The sequence below is a fragment of the Phalacrocorax carbo genome, chromosome 15 (genome assembly GCF_963921805.1).
Source record: "Phalacrocorax carbo chromosome 15, bPhaCar2.1, whole genome shotgun sequence".
NCBI classification, from domain to species: Eukaryota; Metazoa; Chordata; class Aves; order Suliformes; family Phalacrocoracidae; genus Phalacrocorax; species Phalacrocorax carbo.
Genome location: NC_087527.1, coordinates 13,750,419 through 13,770,160, shown reverse-complemented (window position 1 = coordinate 13,770,160; position 19,742 = coordinate 13,750,419). Strand labels below are relative to the sequence as shown.

Below are 19,742 nucleotides of genomic sequence, written 5' to 3'. Positions count from 1 at the left end.
TAAAAACGGCATTTTTTTGAGGAAAAAAAACTTGCCGAGCGGCCCGTTCCGTGGGGCAGCGCCCTCCCCGCGCGGGACAGAAGGCAGGGCCAGGCGGTGCTATAAAAATGTACACTTTATTACACCTTCAGGTAGGATACATCACTATTCCTTACACTCCTACTGGATCAAGTACAAATGCTTATGTTCGTAAGTTATTTACAGGTTGACTTCCTAGAACACACTCCTGGGAGAAAGACACATCAAAAAGGAAAAAAAGAAGGGGGGGGGGGGAGGAGGAAAAGGTGATTTTTATCTTCATTAACTGACCTAAACAGGAAACAATTGCCTCTTTAGACACCAAATCAGACCAGCACAATGATGTAGTCAACGGCTATCCCGCTGTTGCAAGCGTTCCTCCCACCCCGACGACTTTCATGCACGGAAGAGCTGAACACTTAAAAGTAAAACTGGGGTTAACTAAGCAATATTTTTGGATGAGCAACGCTATCCTGTACACAGTGTCAGTTCTCCGTCACCACTGCATTTGCTTTGCATTTCAAGCTACGCCGCTGCCAACGCTACCAGCTCCGCGGTAGCGATGGAGTTCGGGTAACGGCTCGAGCCAGTGGCTCGGCGGGGTCAGGGGAATACCACTGCGCCCACAGACAGCTTAAACCAACGCTGCCCCCGAATCTGCAGACCTGAGGGTCTGGGGAAAAGAGGATGCAGGAGAAAAGAGGTATAAAATGAAACAAAACAAAACAAAAAGTCAAACCAAAACAGGAATGCTGCCTGACCCAGTGTTGACATTCATGATCTTAACAGAATCCTACTTAAACCAGAGGAGTGGGTGTTCTTTCTCGTTTAAGCTATTTGGACTGCTAGGTACCAACGGGTGCGTACATACAGAGGTAAGGACAAAAGAGACGCTTTCAACAAGCTCCCCTCCTAAAAGAGTAAAAAGATCACAGAATGGAAACATAATTTTAAAACCATCTCAGAAAAGGAATGTTATAATTTTGTCTGAATTTTACACGTCGTGCAGTTTTATGGCCAAAGTAAAATAAATCCACTCAAGCCAAGAGCTTTTTGATTCCTCGCCCAGTGCTGTTCGCAAACAGAGTCTGTTTTCCGTTTTATGCAAGAAAAGTAAAGAAAACCCGCAGAGTTCTATGCAGCTTTTTGCTTGGGTTCCCCCCCCCAACAATAAGGCAAACCGATTTGGAGGAAGAGGCCACGCTCTATTCACATCCAAAATACCCACCTGAAGATACATTCATCATTAGCTTTAGTAAAAGAATAGTACAAAAGTTAGATCTTATTCTTTACACAGTTGAAGAATTAAGTCTTAGATTTAATTTCACTATTCTCCCCTTCGCCCAGCCCTCCCACCCCCCACGCTGAAAGCTGAGTAGAAAGTACTGAACATTTAAACATGTTGCAAGAGCAGAATGAAACTGAGAGATTAAATTTTATCCATTGGAGAGTTTCCTTGACAGAAGTCCCATGAGAAACAGCTACGGATCATTTGTTTAGCTGTATCCACTGAACAATTCTCTTACAAAAAGAAAAAGAAAAAAATGGGCTACACTTTAATACACATCTACTATCGACACAGTATTTACTCAGTTCATGCCTAAAATATCCATTACCTTAAAGTGAAATATGAGAATGAGCGCACAGGTTGGGTGATTCAGTAAACTGTACACAAAACTACTAACAAACATTTTAAAAGACTTACAAAAATGGAGAATGAAACTTTTTTTTTTCCTTTTACTTACATATACTTACAGGTTTTCACATTTATTGGCTAAACTTTGCAGGGAGCACTTCAAATATACGTTAGATCCTCCAGAGGTATTTACCTCAAACGAGAACAACACGCAGCTTTTATACAGATGGAAGATACTTTGCTATATTTGCCACACTCGGTTCTTTGAAGGGCTTCGCCGTGGATGTTGAGTGCGCATCCAAACTATAGCAAAGAACTGCATGTTCCCACAGGCAGCTTATGGTACGCCAACACTGATGAATTTTACTGACATTTATGGCATATTACCGTTTTACTTTTGTGAAGCTGGGCAGAATTTAAATGTAAGTAACGTTTGCTTTATCTGGTTTGAATGAGCACAGAGAACACCGGAAGAATGCGTTTTGTACAGTTTGTGAGTGCTAAACAGTTGTGAATATGCTGAAGTTACATGAGAGTTTCCATGTTTAAATGTTCACCAGCAAAAAACCTTCTGCTAAAAAAAGAAAAAATAGAGGCGGTTTGTCTTCATTTGGGTGTTCGGAGTAGCTTCTCTCTTGGCTTAGCAAACAAGAAATGCTGCGTTTCCCTGTTATTGCATTTTAATCATTAGTTCAACTGGGTTTAGTAGGTGCCTTTAATCTGACAGTAGGCGTCCTCATTTGTACTTTCGCTTGCTGATTCTGGGCTTCAGATGTTGCTGGTGTCTGGGCTGGGTTCTGTACACCTGGAGCCTGAATCTGGGGAGATGCTGTTGTCACGACTTGCTGTTGTATCAGTTTCTGCTGGACGACCTGAGCAGTAGCAGTTGTTGCAGGAATCACCTGGACCTGCTGTTGACCTGCTGTCGTCTGAGAAAGCGTCACGGTTTGGGGTTGAGCTTGTACCTAGATATTAGGATGACAAAAGGATAGTTTGGCATTAAACTGAGCATTCATTAAATTTCCACTCTACAGAAGGCATCTTATGCAGGCATTTGCTCTCTCGACTGACAAGCATCTTGGGCAAAGTAGGAAGGCTGGGAAGGATTCTGGGAAAATAGGCTCCGTGGTTTCAGTGAGAAACAACATTCTGTCACATTTTCTAGAGCCTTATAAATCAGAACTAAAAGCCCAGATGCCTGGAACTCAGATCTCTGCAGTGCAAATCAAAGGACCTTCCCCCAAATCCTTTACAGAAGAGATGGAAGGTAAAAAATCCCTGCTGTTTAAACAGGAAAATTCCTGTACTACAGAAGCAGAACCAAAGTAACAGGGAAAAGAACAGAGGGATAGATGGAGGATCAAAGAAGGGAAGATGCCCACACTGCATCCATATTGTGACAATAAATACAGCCACTGGGGCTTCCTGCCAGTCTCTGACATTACCCTTTCAGACTACACCTGCCTGTCTCTATTGCCAACCTAGGGTAGAACAGTTTGAACTCCATCCAGAAATCTAATTTTCATAGCTTTACCCAGAGCAAGGGAGAAAGATTCAGCGCCTCCTTGTTCAGAGGACAAGGTAATGAAAACGGCGCAACTTCGGCCGCCTTTGTCAGATGCAGAAGCCAAATGAAGCTGCAAGGGCTTCTCCAGGGCAAAGTTAACTCTTGACTGATCCAAGAGGAATCAACTGGGAAGCATGAACAATGCAGGTAAAAAGAATGCCACGTACACGTCAAGACCGTGGTGTTAAAAACACTTTGCGTGGCCTAATCCTACTGCCACTGATGTCGCTGGCGTGTGTGGGAGGGGAGCTGTCTATCTGTCTTTTCACCACGGACTTCAACAGTCCCAGAGTTATGCCAACATCAATGACTTCTGAAAACTCAGCTTTTAATGTCCCTTGAAAAATTACCTAGGAGCTCCTACTGACTACATAGGACAACTCAACTTGTGTTGACTGATGAGGTTTCTACTCCCTGCTGTCTACCTTGCCCTTGAAGCATTCCCATCCGAGGTGGTTATCACTCAGCTTACACCACTTTATCATCATTTTAAGATAAACAGTCACAGATTTTATTCCGCACTAAAACACTGCGCTATAAACGGTGACAGATTAAGAGCCGATTGGCTCAGATTTTTGTGCACTGAAGGCAATAACTTCATCCACTGTCCAAAGTTAAATCATTCCTGCCAGTCAACTGCATCAGTTATGCCTGCTGCTAATGGTCTGAATGACATTGTTCTAAACGGCGTTAAATAAGCTACCTGGTAGTAGGGGAGGGGAACCCAGACCGTCTGACCTTCTCCTGCCCTAGTCCCATCTGTTATCATACCACATTTAGAGCAGAAACAGCACCACTCTGACTTTTACACAGCACTTGGCACAGCTTTATGAACTGGAACAAAGCAACTCATAACCCTCGATCTGTCCCAATTTTTGTAGAACAAACTCAGATGGCACTCATTAGTTCAATTATTTGCTATCTTGACTATACATCACAAGGAAACAATTTTAAAGCGTTCTTTCAGCTCTATAAAATATTTTTTAAAAATCTGTTTTTCAGCTTATCTACAGTGATGGAACAAACATTGCTCCATCTACCAAAGTTTTAGACTAGAGAATATCCAGCAGCTGACTCAGTAGTCACAAGTCATTCTTATAGAAGGGCACTTGCTGTATCCTTCAAAACTACTGCCTACGCCACACATAAGGTGAAAAAATGCCCCTATTCCAAATAAATGAGCTTTCAGTAGGACCGTGTTGCTAGCGCTATATTTGACAAGGGCAAAACCTACCTGTTGGGAAACCGAAACCATCTGTTGAATGTTGGCAACAGTAGCCTGTTGCTGGACCACTTGTGGAAGTTTTGCAACCTGTAGTGATGTGAAATATAGAAAGGTTTGGTCAAAATAAAAAATTGCTAATAGCAGCAAAACACCATAGCCGTCAAAACTGCTACCAAGTGAGAAGCTTTCCAAAGTCCTGCTCATGGTAAGCTGCAGCTTGGCATTCTCAGTGATACCGAACTTTGTTAAACTTTTTAGATCAGCGTACTGAAGAACTTAGCTAGGAGAGGAAGAAGAAAAGTAATGTTTTCAATTTTAACTGCAACACTGTCATTTCCTCTTAACTATACATAAAATTGAAGGAAGCACAGAGGTTCTAATGGGCTCCATTATCTTAGATATACTTTTGAAAGAGTAAGGCTTCCAGTTCTTAACCCCTTCCTTTTTCCTTGGTTAGACTGATCCAGTTAAGAGAAGATAACTGAACTGTCACCTACTGCCAGAGATTAGGCTGGCAGGCAGCACCAGGAAACAGGAAGAATTCTGGCTGAATTTTCCTTAGGATGGAAACAGTATGGAATTCCTTGCTTAATAAAAAGGAGCGATTCCATCTATTTATTTCAAAGAAGAAAGGCAAACTCATAGCTCAGATAGCTCCTCTGACCAGCTATAAGGTCACATATTCCTCACCAATTAATTTTATTATGAAGTCAAATTAAACAAATGTGCGACTAGAATAAATACGAGTGGGTGCTGAAGCGCTACATCACCTGTCATCTTTACAGTTCTCCAGTCACAGCAGAGTTTAAAGGCGTAAACCTGTGTTACCTGTACCTGAATCTGGGCCTGCACTTGCTGGGTTCCACCTGGTTTCTGGGTTTGGGAAATCGGAGTTGTTAAGAACTGTGTTTTAATGGCAGGCTGTGTAGTATAAGTTACTTTTTGTTGCTGTGAAGTCTGCTGTTGGGTTTGGACTGTAACCTGCTGAGCATTTATCTGCAGAAGAGAAAAAAAGGCATCAATGACTACAAAATATACATGTATTTTAAAGACTAGGTACATAGCTAACAAGGTTAATTACATTTAATTATTGAAACAAAATCCTCCCAGGATTAGTAGCAGTAAAATGAGCACTAGGTGAAAGCGTTCATACACTCATACAAATATTCTGAATCACTTGAAGTATTTACTGAAGAGGTTCTCTCTTACACACATGCACACATACGCGCACTTCAAACGATAACGTGGATTTTTCGAAGTGCATTGGTGGCTGATTGACAGCAAAGCCCATGAGAGCACGACATTTCAGGAAAAAGTGTATTTTGCACAAATTATATTGCAAACAGTGAAAATCTTTGGGAATTTTCCACATTTGGTTATATTAGAAGTGACTAAAGAGAATCTTCATCTTAATGAGAAATCACACCAAACAGCCACCTTACTGAAAAAATTATTAAGCACCTGACAAGGCACGTGAGGAACCGTTCTCTCTGGCTATACTGAAGATTCACCCCTGGAAATACCGACTGACTCTCTAGGAGCGCCCTCGTAACTCCGAGCTGAATTTTGCAATGACAGAAGCGTTACATAACGGGAGAGCAAACAACAAGTACCTTTTGCTGCACAGTAGCTTGCCCCTGTGCGACCTGAGGCTGGATAGCTTTCTGTTGCTGTGCTGCTTGATGATGCTTGAGTTTTAGAAGCTGCTGGACATGCAGCGGCTGTGCAACTACCGTCTGGCCTCCTGAAAATTACAAAAATAATTAGAACTGTAAGAGTCTTCATTTTATTGCTTTGTCCCAGTAATCACAGCTTGCAAACACAGATTGTGTTTTTTGTAGACTTATACATCTGCGTAGCTTTGAGCGCTAATAACCCACAGATTTTAATGGGCGTAAGACATATGATTTTGACCGTGGAGAAAAAAAAACATTCTGTTGTCTGTGGCATGAGTAAGCTTTGTGTTCTAACAATAATCTTCCTACAGTAAAAATTCTGTCCGTACTATGGGAGACTGTTATGAAATACAAGTCTTCCTACTTCCATTTTGCATTTTTAAAAAAATTATGAAAGTCCTGTCTTTATTTATACAACTACATGTGCTCGCCTAGTCTCATGCACAGATTTAAAAACCAAACCAAACCAACCCCATGTGACTAAAGACTCATGCTAACCTCCAGATTAAATGGAATAAGTGTAACTCTCTAACCTCCTTTTTGAAACAAACAGGAATGCAACCTCTATCACCTTAGCTTTTAAAAAGTGATGGTTTCCCACAGAAGACATTACTTGAAACATCCTACCTTTAAAAAAGTGGGATTTAAAATCTTACTATGTTTTAGCAAGTCTCTTGACATACCCGCTGCTTTCTGCGGCTGCCCAATGGCAACACTAATGCCTGCAACAGTCACGGGGAGCGTAGTGACTCCTGCGGACGACACAACGGCAGCTGGAACAGACACCACCGGAGGCTTTGCCAAAGCAACCTGTGCTGCTTGTGGAGTTTGGGCCTGGATCTGTCCTTGTGCTTGAAGCTGGGAAGCAGGAACACGAGTCTAAGCAGTAAGGAATGAAGACTATTAGCTGGCACAAAAAATATTTGCTGCGTATAAGCGGTCATTATAAAGCAGTAGTTGTAAATGTTTCTAAATATAATTGCTCCTTTACAGTAATACAACTCAGAGATGGTATCAGTGGGTAAGTGCAATTTAAAGCTATTTATGTTACAGCCACATCTTCTGTACTGCCAAAGTAACGCAAAGGGCACTTGTCCGCGTGAACGACCAGTATCCAGTTCATTTAAACCACCAAAGAGAAAAAGGTGTTTAAGACCGGTTTTGCAAAGTCAAAGACAACTTACAAGGCGAGCGACTTGTAGGTTTGTCACAGCGGTGCCGGTGAGAACCGCGCCAGGACGAGGCGCTGTAACAGCCGTGAGTTGTTGAGTTTGCTGTTGCTGTTGCACTTGCACTTGCGCCGTTTGCTGTTGTGCCCCTTGCTGCGTCTGCTGCGCTGCCTGTTGCTGGGGAAGCTGCAGTTTCTGCTTCTGCAACTTGATCAGCTGCTCCTGCAAAAATCAAACACTTCCATCATTTCCAATCTTTTACACGACCACAGGAAAAAAATGGAGATGAATCTGGAGCTTTGAAGGCGAAACAGTCTATGCCAGACTTCAGTTGAGATCAAAGAGCTAAGAACACAGCTCCTTTACGCAAAGGGTTGCCAGTGAATAAGTAACAGCAAGCGCTTTACATCCTGACCTACTGCGATAGTGGCGCCGTTTGAAACGGCGATTGGACTCACTGCCTTCATGAAATTTTAGTAGGATCACATTTAAGAAAGAGCTGCATTTCACTCTAGCCCAAGAAAACACACCGCTAAGGACGCTTACCATAACATGCCACGTTACTTCAGAAGCATTTCCTCACCTGCGACAATTTCCCCACAGTTTTTATTTGAGCTGGAGACTGGGCTTGTGCCTGAGCCTGAATCTGTGGGACCTGCACCTGAGCAGCCTGCTGCTGCTGTTGCCTCAGAAGCTGGAAGTGAGCAGGGGTGATTGTTTTGCCGGACAGCTGGACTGTCGGTGTAGCTGTGAATAAAGAAGAACAAAATGCTTTGAAGAAAGATTTTCAACACTCAGTTTAAGCCATTGATTTCACCTGAAAAGCCAAGCTGTTAAATGCATTTTTCTGCTCCAGCAGTTCGTGGTCTAACTACACATAACAACACGTTAGCATAAACATGATGTAAAAGCAGAATAAATAATAAAATGGACGCTCCTTTCTTCACAATGGTTTTTAGTCGAGACAGTCAGTTCTAATGTTTTACTGCTGGATTATTAATAATCAGTTTTAATTGTAACACCTAGGGCCCAAGCAGCTCTCGACTGCAACACTTTATCCAGAAATACTGGAGAAAAATGTTATCTGAGCCCCAACAATAAAGCAAGTTAAAAATCATAGCACTGTTTAATCGTGCTGCCAAAAAATCCAGGCTTTAAATATTGTGGAGCTATGGTGGTCAAGCAACCTACAGAAATTCTGGGCCCCTCTATGGACCCTCAGAAAAAATCCCTGAACACACGATTATTACCTGGTGTAACTTGAGTCACCAGAGACCTCGTCTGGGTCTGCACGGGTGTTAAGTTTGTAGTTACTACTGCTGATGCTGTCACTGACGTTACTGCACGAACTCCCTGGGTAGACGCTATGGTCACCAGTTCTGTGGACGCAGCAGGCGCTGCCGCAGTTCGCTGCTGGGTATGGACCACTTGCGCAGTTGCAGTGCCTCCCGAAGTCTGAAAAGGAACACAGTCGTTAGCTCTCACAGCTTCCATACCTCATATATAAGCTATGGAACCTTGCGGAAACGGACTACACAATTTTAGAAGCAAACATCAAAAATACAAAAGCATTGCAAAAAACAAATCTTTCTGACACATCTATCTGTTCAGATATGTCTCATGATCAGCATCTGGTTACATCTTTTTCAAACAGGCTGATCACCAAACCCTTAACTCCATGACAGAAATTTTATTTTACTACCTTTCAATGTTTTGCTTTATCTTCCACAGCCTTAAACCATCAAAATAATGATAAAGAGCATAACTAACAAAGCCCAGAACAGTTACAGGCTGGAAATTATAATGACATAACACATTGCCTATGACAGCACTCGCCTATGGACTATTTTTAACTGTTGTATCTATATTAGACGTTTTTTCCTGCTAAATTGTTCCAGTGCGTTCTGATATTTTGGTAAGGGAGAGGGGTTTGATACAGAGTCCCATGATGCACGTGAAATCTGCAAGAAGCAGAGTTTCTGATAACAGGGAAAGCTGAAGAAGAAAGCAGATTCGCTGATAAAGCATGCAATCCAGGGACACAACTAGTGATGTGATCTACTCACAGTCAACGTTCCAGGTATAACAGGTGAAGCCAGACGTTTATTGATGGGCTGAAAGGTGGCAGCAGGGACTCCAGCAACGGTATTCACTATGACATTTCCACTCACTGTAGCTGAAAGCAAGCCAGGACTAAATGTGAGATTCTAAAAACTAAAATCCGAACGTCCTATCATCTCCAATGCCTGATTATAAAGTCTTCTTACCAGTCTGTATACTTGTCCCCGTAACTGCTGTTTTGATTGTGCCCGCCTAGTTAGAAGACAATTAACAGTTCAGAAAAGCAATAAAAGAAAACTGAATATAGCTCTTATGCGACTATGCTCTTCAACACAATGCTGTATTCCAGAAGTGACAAACTGAGAAAAATGCAATAAAATGCACAGACACTTCTGCAGATGTTCATTCATTTTACATAACACCACCAACTGATGTGTGCATTAGGATTCTGCCACACTAACGAGCAACTGGAGACCAGTCAAATGTTTGGTAAATACTGGTCATTTGACATCCTTGTTAGCAGAAGAAGGGAGCAATATATTACTCTGGCGTGCCGCAGACAACCACTTACACATGAACACCACTGAGCAGTAGATACACAGCAATGCTTACGGGCCAGAACCCATCCTCTGCCTCTAAAAGCTGTGCTATTCTTGCCCTTCAACAAGCCAAATAAAATCACTGCTGCCCGCACACATTAGCATGCTAACTGGAATGGCTCTAAAAACAAAAGCCCCAGACCTGACATCAGACTCATTAAAACAGACTCTAGACTTAAGGAAGCCATGAGAACTTTGCACAGATTTGCAATAAAACAGCCATGATAGGTCCTGTAGGACGCAACACTCCACTCGCCTTGCAAAGGTTGATAAAGCTTTGGTTTTTAAGCTACTTTAACGTATAGCTCTTACAGCTACATTCTCTTTATTGTCCAAGACCTCTGTACAACGCTGTTCTCTGACCGTGTAAATGTGTTTGCTCAGACCTTGATTAAATTACAGTCTAAACTGAAAAAGGCAAAAAATCTTTCCAAAGAATATGGTGTTTTTCCACCTCAGAACGCCAAGACCTATTGCTATAATGATACAAACATAGCCTTAATAAATAAGCAAAAAAGATGATGTCCAGCATATTCGGGGAAAAAACAGAAAAGAAAGAAAGCAAGAAAGAAAGAGTTTTTACCTCACTACACTGACTTAAAATTCTCACTTTCCAGAGGAAACAAAACACGCAAATGTGGTACACACAGAGAAGAACTGAAGTTACTACATCAGGGGCACCAAGCCCTCCCTTTCTTACCAATACTGCTGTGTTGGCCACAGTAGTTACTGCAGTCTGCACTACTGCCTGTGGCTGCTGAACTACCTGTGCCTGAGCCTGCGGCTGAGGTTGGGCTTGTGCTTGCTGTACAGCCGGTTGCTGAGCTTGCTGCTGGCCAGCTTGCTGCTGCTGAGGCTGCGGACCTGTCTGTTGCTGTGCCCTCTGCTGTTCAGCCAAAGCCTAGGAAATCAAAGCGTGAGCTTCATAGTCGTCAAAACAGTGCACGTAACAATCAAGACGTATCTTTTTAACAAAACAAGAAACAAACCCCCTTTAATTCTAAGCACTTAATAGATATGTGTGTGCAGAGACAGCATACAAATCTGCCTTCGCCATAACTCTCTAGCTCCCAGTTACATGACCTAACTAGTTTCAAACTACAAGCCCTGGTCATGGTTATATGCTTAGATAGAGCATAGCATAACAAGCGATTTACCATCAACAAGCAAGGACAAGTACCTCTTTCTGCGTAATATAAGGAGGCTACAGAATGGTCAAGAATAAAACAACATTTCTATGTTTTTAGTACGTTTTCCAAAAAGATATTTCTAAACAATAAGCATGACATACAGGCCCAAGGGAAGGTCCCACTTGGGACCGTGGGTACCTAAACCCTAGCACATGAACAATTTGCAGCTGCCCGTAACACCTACTGTACTGCCAAACTTCTCCCAGGAGGCAGCTTTTCTCATACTTCCTCTGTCGTCTAAGTTTTTAACTAGTGCGGTCATGTGTATAGCTGCGACGGAGACCGTACCTTTTTCTCTTTTGCAATACGCTCTGCTCGGAGGGATGCAACTTGAATTGGAGGAAGAGGCTTATCATAGTTGATTCCACTAGAAACAGTGATAAGCACACAATCATTAAAAATCAATAACTGGAAGTTAAAAGAAAAAAAGCACTTTTACACAATTCATAACTCCTTTAAGACAGAGAGTGCCCACCTTTCTGCAAGCACTGATGCATGCTTTGGATTCTTCTGGAAAGGGTTCATGCCAAGTCTGAAATTGAGCAGACATGTATTACTAGAGACAGAAAAAACAACTTAAAAGCAATACTTGTTTTGACATGTTTTAGTGGATGACACCGCAGTTTTGATGAAGTTTTCATGATATTCCCAGTACTGGAGCCTGCATACAGATACACATTTTAAGAAAGACTCGGAGTAAAAAATGTTAAATGAATACAGAAAAAGTTACTGCAAAAACACACATAGGAAGCAATGTACTACTAAACAGCACAGACATCAACATGTTTATAATTCAGGCAAATGGAAAGTGTAGTTTATAAAGTAGATTTAAAAAAAACACACCTGACTGCTTTTCTGCTCTTAATCACACAAAACAAATTTATGCAGTGAGTAAACTCTAACCCAAACACATGAAATATGAAGGTGTTTTCCAATAACAGGCGGCCAGGACGCACAGAAAGAGATCAAGAACAAAAAGAAACAAAACAGCAGTTTGAAACAGAGTGTAAAATATCTCTGGGTTGTGAAAGTGATTCAGAACAGTTTCCAGGAGATCTGTGGTGACAGGGAGATCAAACGATCCCAGTTAAACTTACAGAGGTTTGATAGGCGGACTTCTTTTCCCTGCAATCATTTTCATCATCTCAAAATGATTGGTGTAAAGTTGCGTGTGGGTGGCACCCTCATCTTGAGCATAGATCTGATTGGTACGAAGTGGGCGACTGTTTTTAGTCTAAAAAATGAAAACAAACCAACTTTCAATTGCAAACACACCTGCGTGGTGTTTTGTCTATGCACAAACACATGGTGCGCTTGTAGATTATTTAAAAACGTCCTCCAACATATCTATCACAGACTGGTTCCTGTCACTGATAACTTACTGTTACACAAAACTCTATGGGAAATATATAAAGAAAGAGCAAAATAATGAGCAGTTCTCACGGTCACACTGGCATCAGCACTTGGGGACATACGAAATGGCAAACTCTAATTTGAAAAAGAATCTTTGCTTTAGTTTAGATTTTGCAAGTTTAATTCAGTACCCAAACCAAGAGCCCATTAGTTTAGAGTTATGTATAGCGCACACATAATGTCATAAAACCATCACTGCACTGCTCTCCCAACAAAGCTATGTTAACATCCAACACACCATGCCACTCTAACGCTTGGCTTCTCCTAGGTAGAAACTGCCCGTCAGGGACAAACCTGCTTATTAGCCAGAGAATGGGACTACAGTCAGAAGTTCTAGATTCTCTACCCAGTTCTGTCACTAAATTGCTGTACGGTTTGGAAGACGTGGTCTATAATCTGGAATTTACTTCTGTAGAGTACTATCATCCTCATTTACTAAAAGGCGCTTCAAGCATTAAATTCACTATGTATTTGTAAGCCGCTCAGACCCTAGCATGAAGTACATTCTTACAGATCTTAAGTACCATCGTAATAATCAGGATAAGTTACATGGTGGTTGTTAGGTGGAAAAATACCCCCTACAGTTTATGTGAAATCACAAACTTCGTGCATGATTTAAAATTTATCTACTAAATCCAAAAGCTGAAGTCTGGTGTCAATCCACTGTATCAACAAAGAAAGGAAAAATCAATTTGGAATTTTAATTGATGTTTCAGAACTCAAGTAACACTCAACATGGATCTCGTATGAAGTATCTGCCCACCTCCATTGCTGCTAAATACCACAGTGTCTAGATTTGATTTTGAAAGAATACCAATGCACACCTTATAAATACTTTTTGTCTTCTTTTTAGGATTAGCTTCGTACATTAGCTGTAAAATAAGAAGGAAAGTTAGATGATCTTTTGTGGAAGATTTTGTTCAGGTGCTTTTTCTTTTCAAAGAAATCACATAAAATAAGTGGAAATCCTGATGAGGATAATTTTATAATCTTTTTTAAAAGTTATGTATTTACACTGTTGAAACATTTAACAAAAAACAAGCGTTTACGGAGATAAGGAAAAAAAACTCTACAAACTTAAGGTATAAAAAGACGCATCATTCTATGTAAACTCACCTTTCCTTCTTCCCTTGGAATAATGACATTTTCGTATCTGTTTCGGCATTGTTTTGGTGAGCGATAGACTCTGCTGCATGAGTTAACAACATCACTAACAAGGTCCCAATTGGGAGTGTGTGCTGGCGACACAACAGCAAGATTTAAAGGAAGCTCCAGCAGCTGCTTCACTGCCTACAATAGATAAAGCACAAACACTTCAGACGACAAATCATTCCCATCATCCAAACCTACCCTTATCTGCATGTGTCCATACACTGATACTACAATGACACGGATAGCTCACAGCTCAGGCTATGGGCTCACCTACATTCACAGAGGATAAATCAGCATAAAATGCTATTATGCAGACTGACGTGCAAGAAAACACTCGGAGGTTGGAACAGAGAGCTGCCATTCAAGTGCTGCTCTCTTCTCAAAGGTGGGCAGAACCTTAGCTGCATTATCCATTGTTCAACCAGCACAACTAATCTGGAACATAATAGCATGCAGTCTCTACAACAAAAATAGGACTTAGTGCATTCTGTAGTTTAAACTTTAATTTACCCTTAGAGGAGCAGAAATGATAGGCAATCTGTTCTGAGTTACGCCAGCAAAATGTCAAACCAACCATTAAGAATTAGAAATAACTTTGAAGAGATAAAGCGCAGAAAGAGCCATTTCTGAAACTAGAAGCAAAAATACAATAAACAACAACAGCGGAAAGTTCAGGTATCATCTGACCTGCAGAAGTGCCCAGTCTTCACTGATCAACCACTCTGGATTATCCTGTCCAGCCTCGGCAGCTGGCTTGACAAGAGTCGGCAAAGGCTTTGCAAACTGAGTTTGTTGTTTCAACAAGATGTTTTTCTTTTGCTCTTTTCCCTCTCGGCGCATTTTCAACATTCCTGGAGTTGCTCGATCAAAAAGCGAGCGAGGTGGAATAACGGTCTCTCCATGACGTTGCTTTTTCTTCCTACCTGCAGCTAAGACCAAAAAAAAATCTCAGTAAATAGTTACTAGCATTATTTGAGTCTTCTGCTACTTATAGCTGCAAAATGCTCCCACATGTGTACAAAGTACCCCCCACTGCTTCTTAAAAGCATATGGTCAGTAACTAGACAGAGGCTGGCATAAAGTAAGATCAGCTTTGTCCTAACTCACATAGTAGAATGCCCATTTTCTAAAACTGTTTTTTAAAACTGCTTTTTAAACTTTCAGCAATAAATCTCAGAACACTTTTGAACAACCATTTACCAGATGGATCTGTTTTGTGTCGTTTACGTTCCTTCCTGACGTACACTGGAGGTAACTTTGATTCTGGAATAGGGGTGGTATCGTACATCAGGCACATTACAGAATCTATGTAGATGTCATTGTCATCCTGAGGTGGAGTGGGAGGAGTCCAAAGCTGCACAGAACAAAATTTGTAGTTATTGCAATATTAACTCTCCATGGTCTTTGCGTTTCAAAACAATAAAAAAGCCTATTTAGGCTGCCTGGCGGTACTTTTACTTACTGGCATTATTTCGGTTTGTCCATCTGGACCTTCATAGACATATTCCTACACAGCAAAAAAGAGAAATCAGTTCAAATGATCCAGCTGAACCCTGAAGGAAACGGTATTCTCAGAATAACTGTTAAGAAATACACTATTAAGAAAAACAAGACAAATCGGGAATTACTTTGTTGTACGCATCCTCCCGAGTGTACGTTAGAAGTTCCTCTTCATCCTCCCAAAGCATTCTTTGCTCTTTTTCCTTTAACTGCTTCATATGCTGCACCTCCCATGCTTTCTTTGCAGTTTTCAACTCCATCTAGATGAAAGTCAGACTCCTGATAAACTTTACGCAGCAACAGACACTGGATTAAAAGTTATTGGTTTCTATTTTTATGGACAAACTCCTCAAACTCTCACACTTTCAGGCACAGAAATCTTACAGCGATTTCTTTCACAATCATTTAGAAGAGCTTTTCTGGTCTCTGTTGAGGATCTTTAAACCCGCGAAATAAAGCAAACTCAGAATTTCAGTTAAACAACCAAGACAAGCAGAACACAGCTCCTTTACCCAAATAAGCAGGCTCTTTGAAATTAATGAATTTTTTCCCTCGCTATCAATAGAGTACAACAAATATTTGCTGAGCTGTGCTGAGGAATGTCATTCCCATTTTATCGAAAATAAATTAAGAACTGACACCTGCTTCGACCAAGAGAATCCCAAAATAATAAGCTTTCTCTAAGGCATTCCAGTGTTCATAAAGTATAGCAAGAGAAGACTGCAGAAGTGCCTACAATATATTCCACGTCATTGGAGAAACTTTCCCTTCACATTGAAAATATAACCCTGCTGGTACATACTGTGATAGAACAACATGGAAAAGAAAGACTTGTTGTTTTACCTCATTCAACCGTGGCTCGTTGTCATCAACTGAAACGTGGAAGAGCTCTAAATAATTCAAAGCATACTTCTCAATTGGAGTCAGCTGAGAGAACGTATCAAGGGGAAAAAAAAGTCAGTATTGGGATAATAATAAAAGAAATGTTAACCGAAGGGGAGTGTATCAAAGCTCTCCTTAAAACTAATCGCCCTCTCTGATGGCTTGACACCTTAAGTCAGTAGATCTCCCATCCCTTTAGTGGGAGCATCAATCCCATAGACAACGAAGTTACTTTAAGGCCAGACTGCAAACATTGAAACCTTTGACCTAAACATTACTTTTTACCCAAATATTAATGGAAAGTCACAGTACCTGATCCACAACAGCAACCAGCTCCTGCAGCTGTGAGGGCTCTTCATTGTATTTCGTCTCGCAGAGCTCTGAGATGAAAGGTTCAATGCTTGAATCAGGTCCTATTTCTTGTTCAATACAGTTGAGGGCCTTTCAGAAAGACGTATTTTAAAAATGATTAAGACTTCAAAGATATGGAAAGAAACCCTATATGATGTTCACTGAAATCCAACACAAATTTCTGGAATACGTCTCTGCTGAGGCAAGAGACACGGTCCCCAGGAAGTATACATTTCAACTGTGGGTTTTTGGAAGTTTTATTACAAGAAAAATGGCAAAACAATTTAAAACTACCAGAAAAAGATACTGACAGAATTTACTGAAATAAAAAAAGATAAAGCAGCTGTTTAATACTAATGTTACACAGCTGTATTTTAATTATTTATTTATTTATTTATTTATTATTAATAATGTATTTTAATAATTACCTGTATAAATGGTCTTGCCACTTTAGGTGAAATATTTTCTGCTGGAGACGGCTCTTGAGAAAGTACTACAAATTCTTCTGCTTTCACTCTAAATCCAGAATCCTCCATAGGAGAATGAACCTCAAATAACTCCTGAATCGTTTGCTTGGTAAGTAGAAGGAAAAAAAAGGGGGGAAAAAAAAAAAAAAAAGAGAGGTACATTCAGCTTTTAGGACTTTTTTTTTTTTTTTAATATAACTCTGAATTAGCTCAGGTTCAAGTGACCTTATAAGCTATGCACTGACTAAAGAAAAAATAAAATCTATTATTGCCTGTTTCCTCTCTGTAACTCTCCTGTAGGACTACAGAGTAGAAAGAAGTGTTAACAGTTCGTTTATAGGAAAGTCCGAAACACACACTGTCTCATCCTGCACCACCGTACTGGGAGTGCCAGAACGGGAGGGACTAGCTTCATCAGTGCAGTCACTGCCTCTGCATCTTCAGAGCAGCAGCTGAGAGCCCGTCTCACTAAATACCCAAACTTTATATTTCACATTTTTAAAGCTGTTGAAACCTTCATCCTCACAAGTGCTGCAGAATTTTGCAGCAGGGTGCAAGAAACCAGAATGTATTAAGTCACAGAGGCGATGCCTGTGCATCACTGCACAACTGACAGAACAAAGGCAGGCGGACAGTATTTGAGAGCATGTGGCTGTAACACCTAGAGCTCAAGCAATAATGAAATCTAATATGCTTACCTGACAATTCTAGCCCAAACAGATTTCTAATAAGCTGTTATTAAAACCACTCCAACACAGATGCTTGGCTTTATTAAACACTGCAACACAGGTGTCTGGATGTATTTTGGGTATTAATTTACCTGTGTTAAAAAGGCCATTGAATAGTCATTTCCCTGAGCAGCTACTTCTCTGATCAAGTCCTTTGTGCCATTTTTCAAAAGCTTCTCTTCTACAGAATTACCACTGACAAGCCTAAAAAAAAAAGGAAAAAGAAGAGAAATCTGATAAGTCCCTTCCCAAACAGCTTTCAGAAACAAAAAGAGAAATTGTCCTTAGTGGCTAACACTGAACTCTGACAATGTGGTGGTTTGTGGGGTGTTTTTTTTAGTTCTGGTACAGGCGCAGCACAAAACACATACTACCACCTCTACTTTAAAGCCTTCTTTTAACAATTAGTGTAATATAAAAACAAGCAAACAAACAAAAAAACCCACCTCACTTAAAAAATTCTGTGTAAACTAACAGACCCATGCAGGGATGAGTCATTCATTATGTTTGGTGTTGAGAGAGACAACGTTTTCATATAACCTGGCATTTCTTTTATTGAAGTGAGACAAAGTTTTCAGCACCGTTTCCACTTTATTTCGGGTCATAACAGAGTGGCACTATCTAAATTAACCTTACATTAAAGCATGTTAAAGAGTGGTTGTTGACCTGCGACCATCACCTGTATATGTGGATATCTTTACACCTCCCAATTCTGTCACACCATTCCTGAGCTTTTGCATCCATCACTGGGTTTAGATCGTTGTCATAGAACACGACAGTGTCTGCCTCAACGAGATTGACTCCAGTGGAACGACTGTGAGAGGAAAGGATGGCACAGAAAATGCGCTTGTCTCTGTTGAAAATTTTCATCAGCTCCTACATAAATGGAATAAAAGCAAGGAGTGAATAAACCGTACACCAAAATAAAATACCGAACCAAATTCACTATAGCCTTAATAAAAAACAAACAAAACCAAGTCAAGCGTTTCAAAATGAGTAAGAAACAAGGCAAATTTCCTTCCCCTGCTGTAGCGTGTAAAAGCCTGAGCAGCACATATTGCTGTACCAGTGGACAATCGTTAGGGCAAACTCACCTGCCGTTGTTCCTGGTTAGCATATTCATCAATCCTCACAAACGTGAGGAAATGGAAATTCAGGAACAATTCCAGTATGTCCAACATCAGAATCATCTGTGACAAAATCAGCACGCGGCGCCCTTCAGATTTCAACTTCTGAAGCAAGACAGCAAGGGCTTCTAATTTTCCTGTATTTCAAACAAGAAAGCCAATAACAGTTTTATATAGAAATTCCACTCCTGCAAAACAGGAAATTACTGAAGTATTATCACCAAATGCCCCCTTTACCTGAGTCATACTGCACCAGCCGGAGGTCAGGGAACTGCAGCAAGTGAGGAGTTGTAATCTGCTGCAACTGATGCAGGTGAGGAGCTGCCTTCTGCTTAAGGCTGTGCTTAAGGAGTTTCAATCTGTGACTGTACGAAGGGGGAGGATTTGCTACATACAAACATGGGGGAGCAGCAACTGCAGCTGGCAATACGAAGAGAGCCCTGTGAAAAGCAAAACAAGGGAATACTGGTTTAAAAAGTTACATACAAAACGATCATCTGCAGCAATAACTTCCAGCCTGTCAACCATGTAATTTTACGCTATTATCTAACCACTTTGCTGAAGTGTCTTAGTAAGCGCTGCATACCTTCAAAGTGTTAATATTCTCTATCTCCCTTTACCTTTTTGGTTTGTTTTGTCCGCTTTGATGATAGTGTCTGTTAAGGTGTTTGCACTGTGAGCACTGTATTCAGTCACTGGAGCTCAAACAAGAAACACCCACCATACCAAACTTACTACAAGCAATTCAAAAAAGTTTTGAGTTCTTCTAATTGCATGTTGTGTTTCTAGAAAACCACAGCTCTTGCTCTGCACACAATCCACTAAACTTCAGCTTCAGCTAAACTAGCTCCTGCCTACATCTCCGTGTCTTAACTCTCGTTGGTTGCCTCCAAGAGGTACCTAATCAGAAGGAAATACAAAGCATAAGAATGTACGCTGCAGGATGGGCTGAATTTGGGCTTGAAATTAGGAACGAGGCAC

The 19,742-nt window shown here is 40.9% G+C and overlaps 1 protein-coding gene across 14 annotated transcripts in view; it reads right to left on the bottom strand.

Moving 5' to 3' along the window:
• Positions 1 to 100: 100 nt before the first annotated feature.
• The window catches only part of EP400 (E1A binding protein p400), a 50,834-nt gene continuing 31,192 nt past the window's right edge, over positions 101 to 19,742 (bottom strand). For 6 of the 14 annotated variants that reach the window (XM_064466468.1, XM_064466470.1, XM_064466478.1 and 3 more), the window contains 27 exons: positions 18,999 to 19,201; positions 18,729 to 18,898; positions 18,314 to 18,510; positions 17,727 to 17,838; positions 16,868 to 17,011; positions 16,401 to 16,529; positions 16,050 to 16,133; positions 15,335 to 15,466; positions 15,169 to 15,213; positions 14,907 to 15,060; positions 14,394 to 14,635; positions 13,671 to 13,844; positions 13,379 to 13,426; positions 12,239 to 12,375; positions 11,617 to 11,673; positions 11,430 to 11,508; positions 10,652 to 10,852; positions 9,559 to 9,604; positions 9,358 to 9,467; positions 8,542 to 8,746; positions 7,875 to 8,038; positions 7,307 to 7,513; positions 6,806 to 7,001; positions 6,060 to 6,190; positions 5,275 to 5,442; positions 4,456 to 4,533; positions 101 to 2,619 (listed from right to left, as the gene is read on the bottom strand). In XM_064466468.1, coding sequence (XP_064322538.1) covers positions 2,347 to 2,619; positions 4,456 to 4,533; positions 5,275 to 5,442; positions 6,060 to 6,190; positions 6,806 to 7,001; positions 7,307 to 7,513; positions 7,875 to 8,038; positions 8,542 to 8,746; positions 9,358 to 9,467; positions 9,559 to 9,604; positions 10,652 to 10,852; positions 11,430 to 11,508; positions 11,617 to 11,673; positions 12,239 to 12,375; positions 13,379 to 13,426; positions 13,671 to 13,844; positions 14,394 to 14,635; positions 14,907 to 15,060; positions 15,169 to 15,213; positions 15,335 to 15,466; positions 16,050 to 16,133; positions 16,401 to 16,529; positions 16,868 to 17,011; positions 17,727 to 17,838; positions 18,314 to 18,510; positions 18,729 to 18,898; positions 18,999 to 19,201 — 3,886 coding nt within the window. In that variant the 3' untranslated portion in view covers positions 101 to 2,346. Of the gene's footprint in view, positions 2,620 to 4,455; positions 4,534 to 5,274; positions 5,443 to 6,059; positions 6,191 to 6,805; positions 7,002 to 7,306; positions 7,514 to 7,874; positions 8,039 to 8,541; positions 8,747 to 9,357; positions 9,468 to 9,558; positions 9,605 to 10,651; positions 10,853 to 11,429; positions 11,509 to 11,616; positions 11,674 to 12,238; positions 12,376 to 13,378; positions 13,427 to 13,670; positions 13,845 to 14,393; positions 14,636 to 14,906; positions 15,061 to 15,168; positions 15,214 to 15,334; positions 15,467 to 16,049; positions 16,134 to 16,400; positions 16,530 to 16,867; positions 17,012 to 17,726; positions 17,839 to 18,313; positions 18,511 to 18,728; positions 18,899 to 18,998; positions 19,202 to 19,742 lie in introns of those variants that run through there. The other 8 variants (XM_064466479.1, XM_064466480.1, XM_064466481.1 and 5 more) reach the window with 6 other exon arrangements.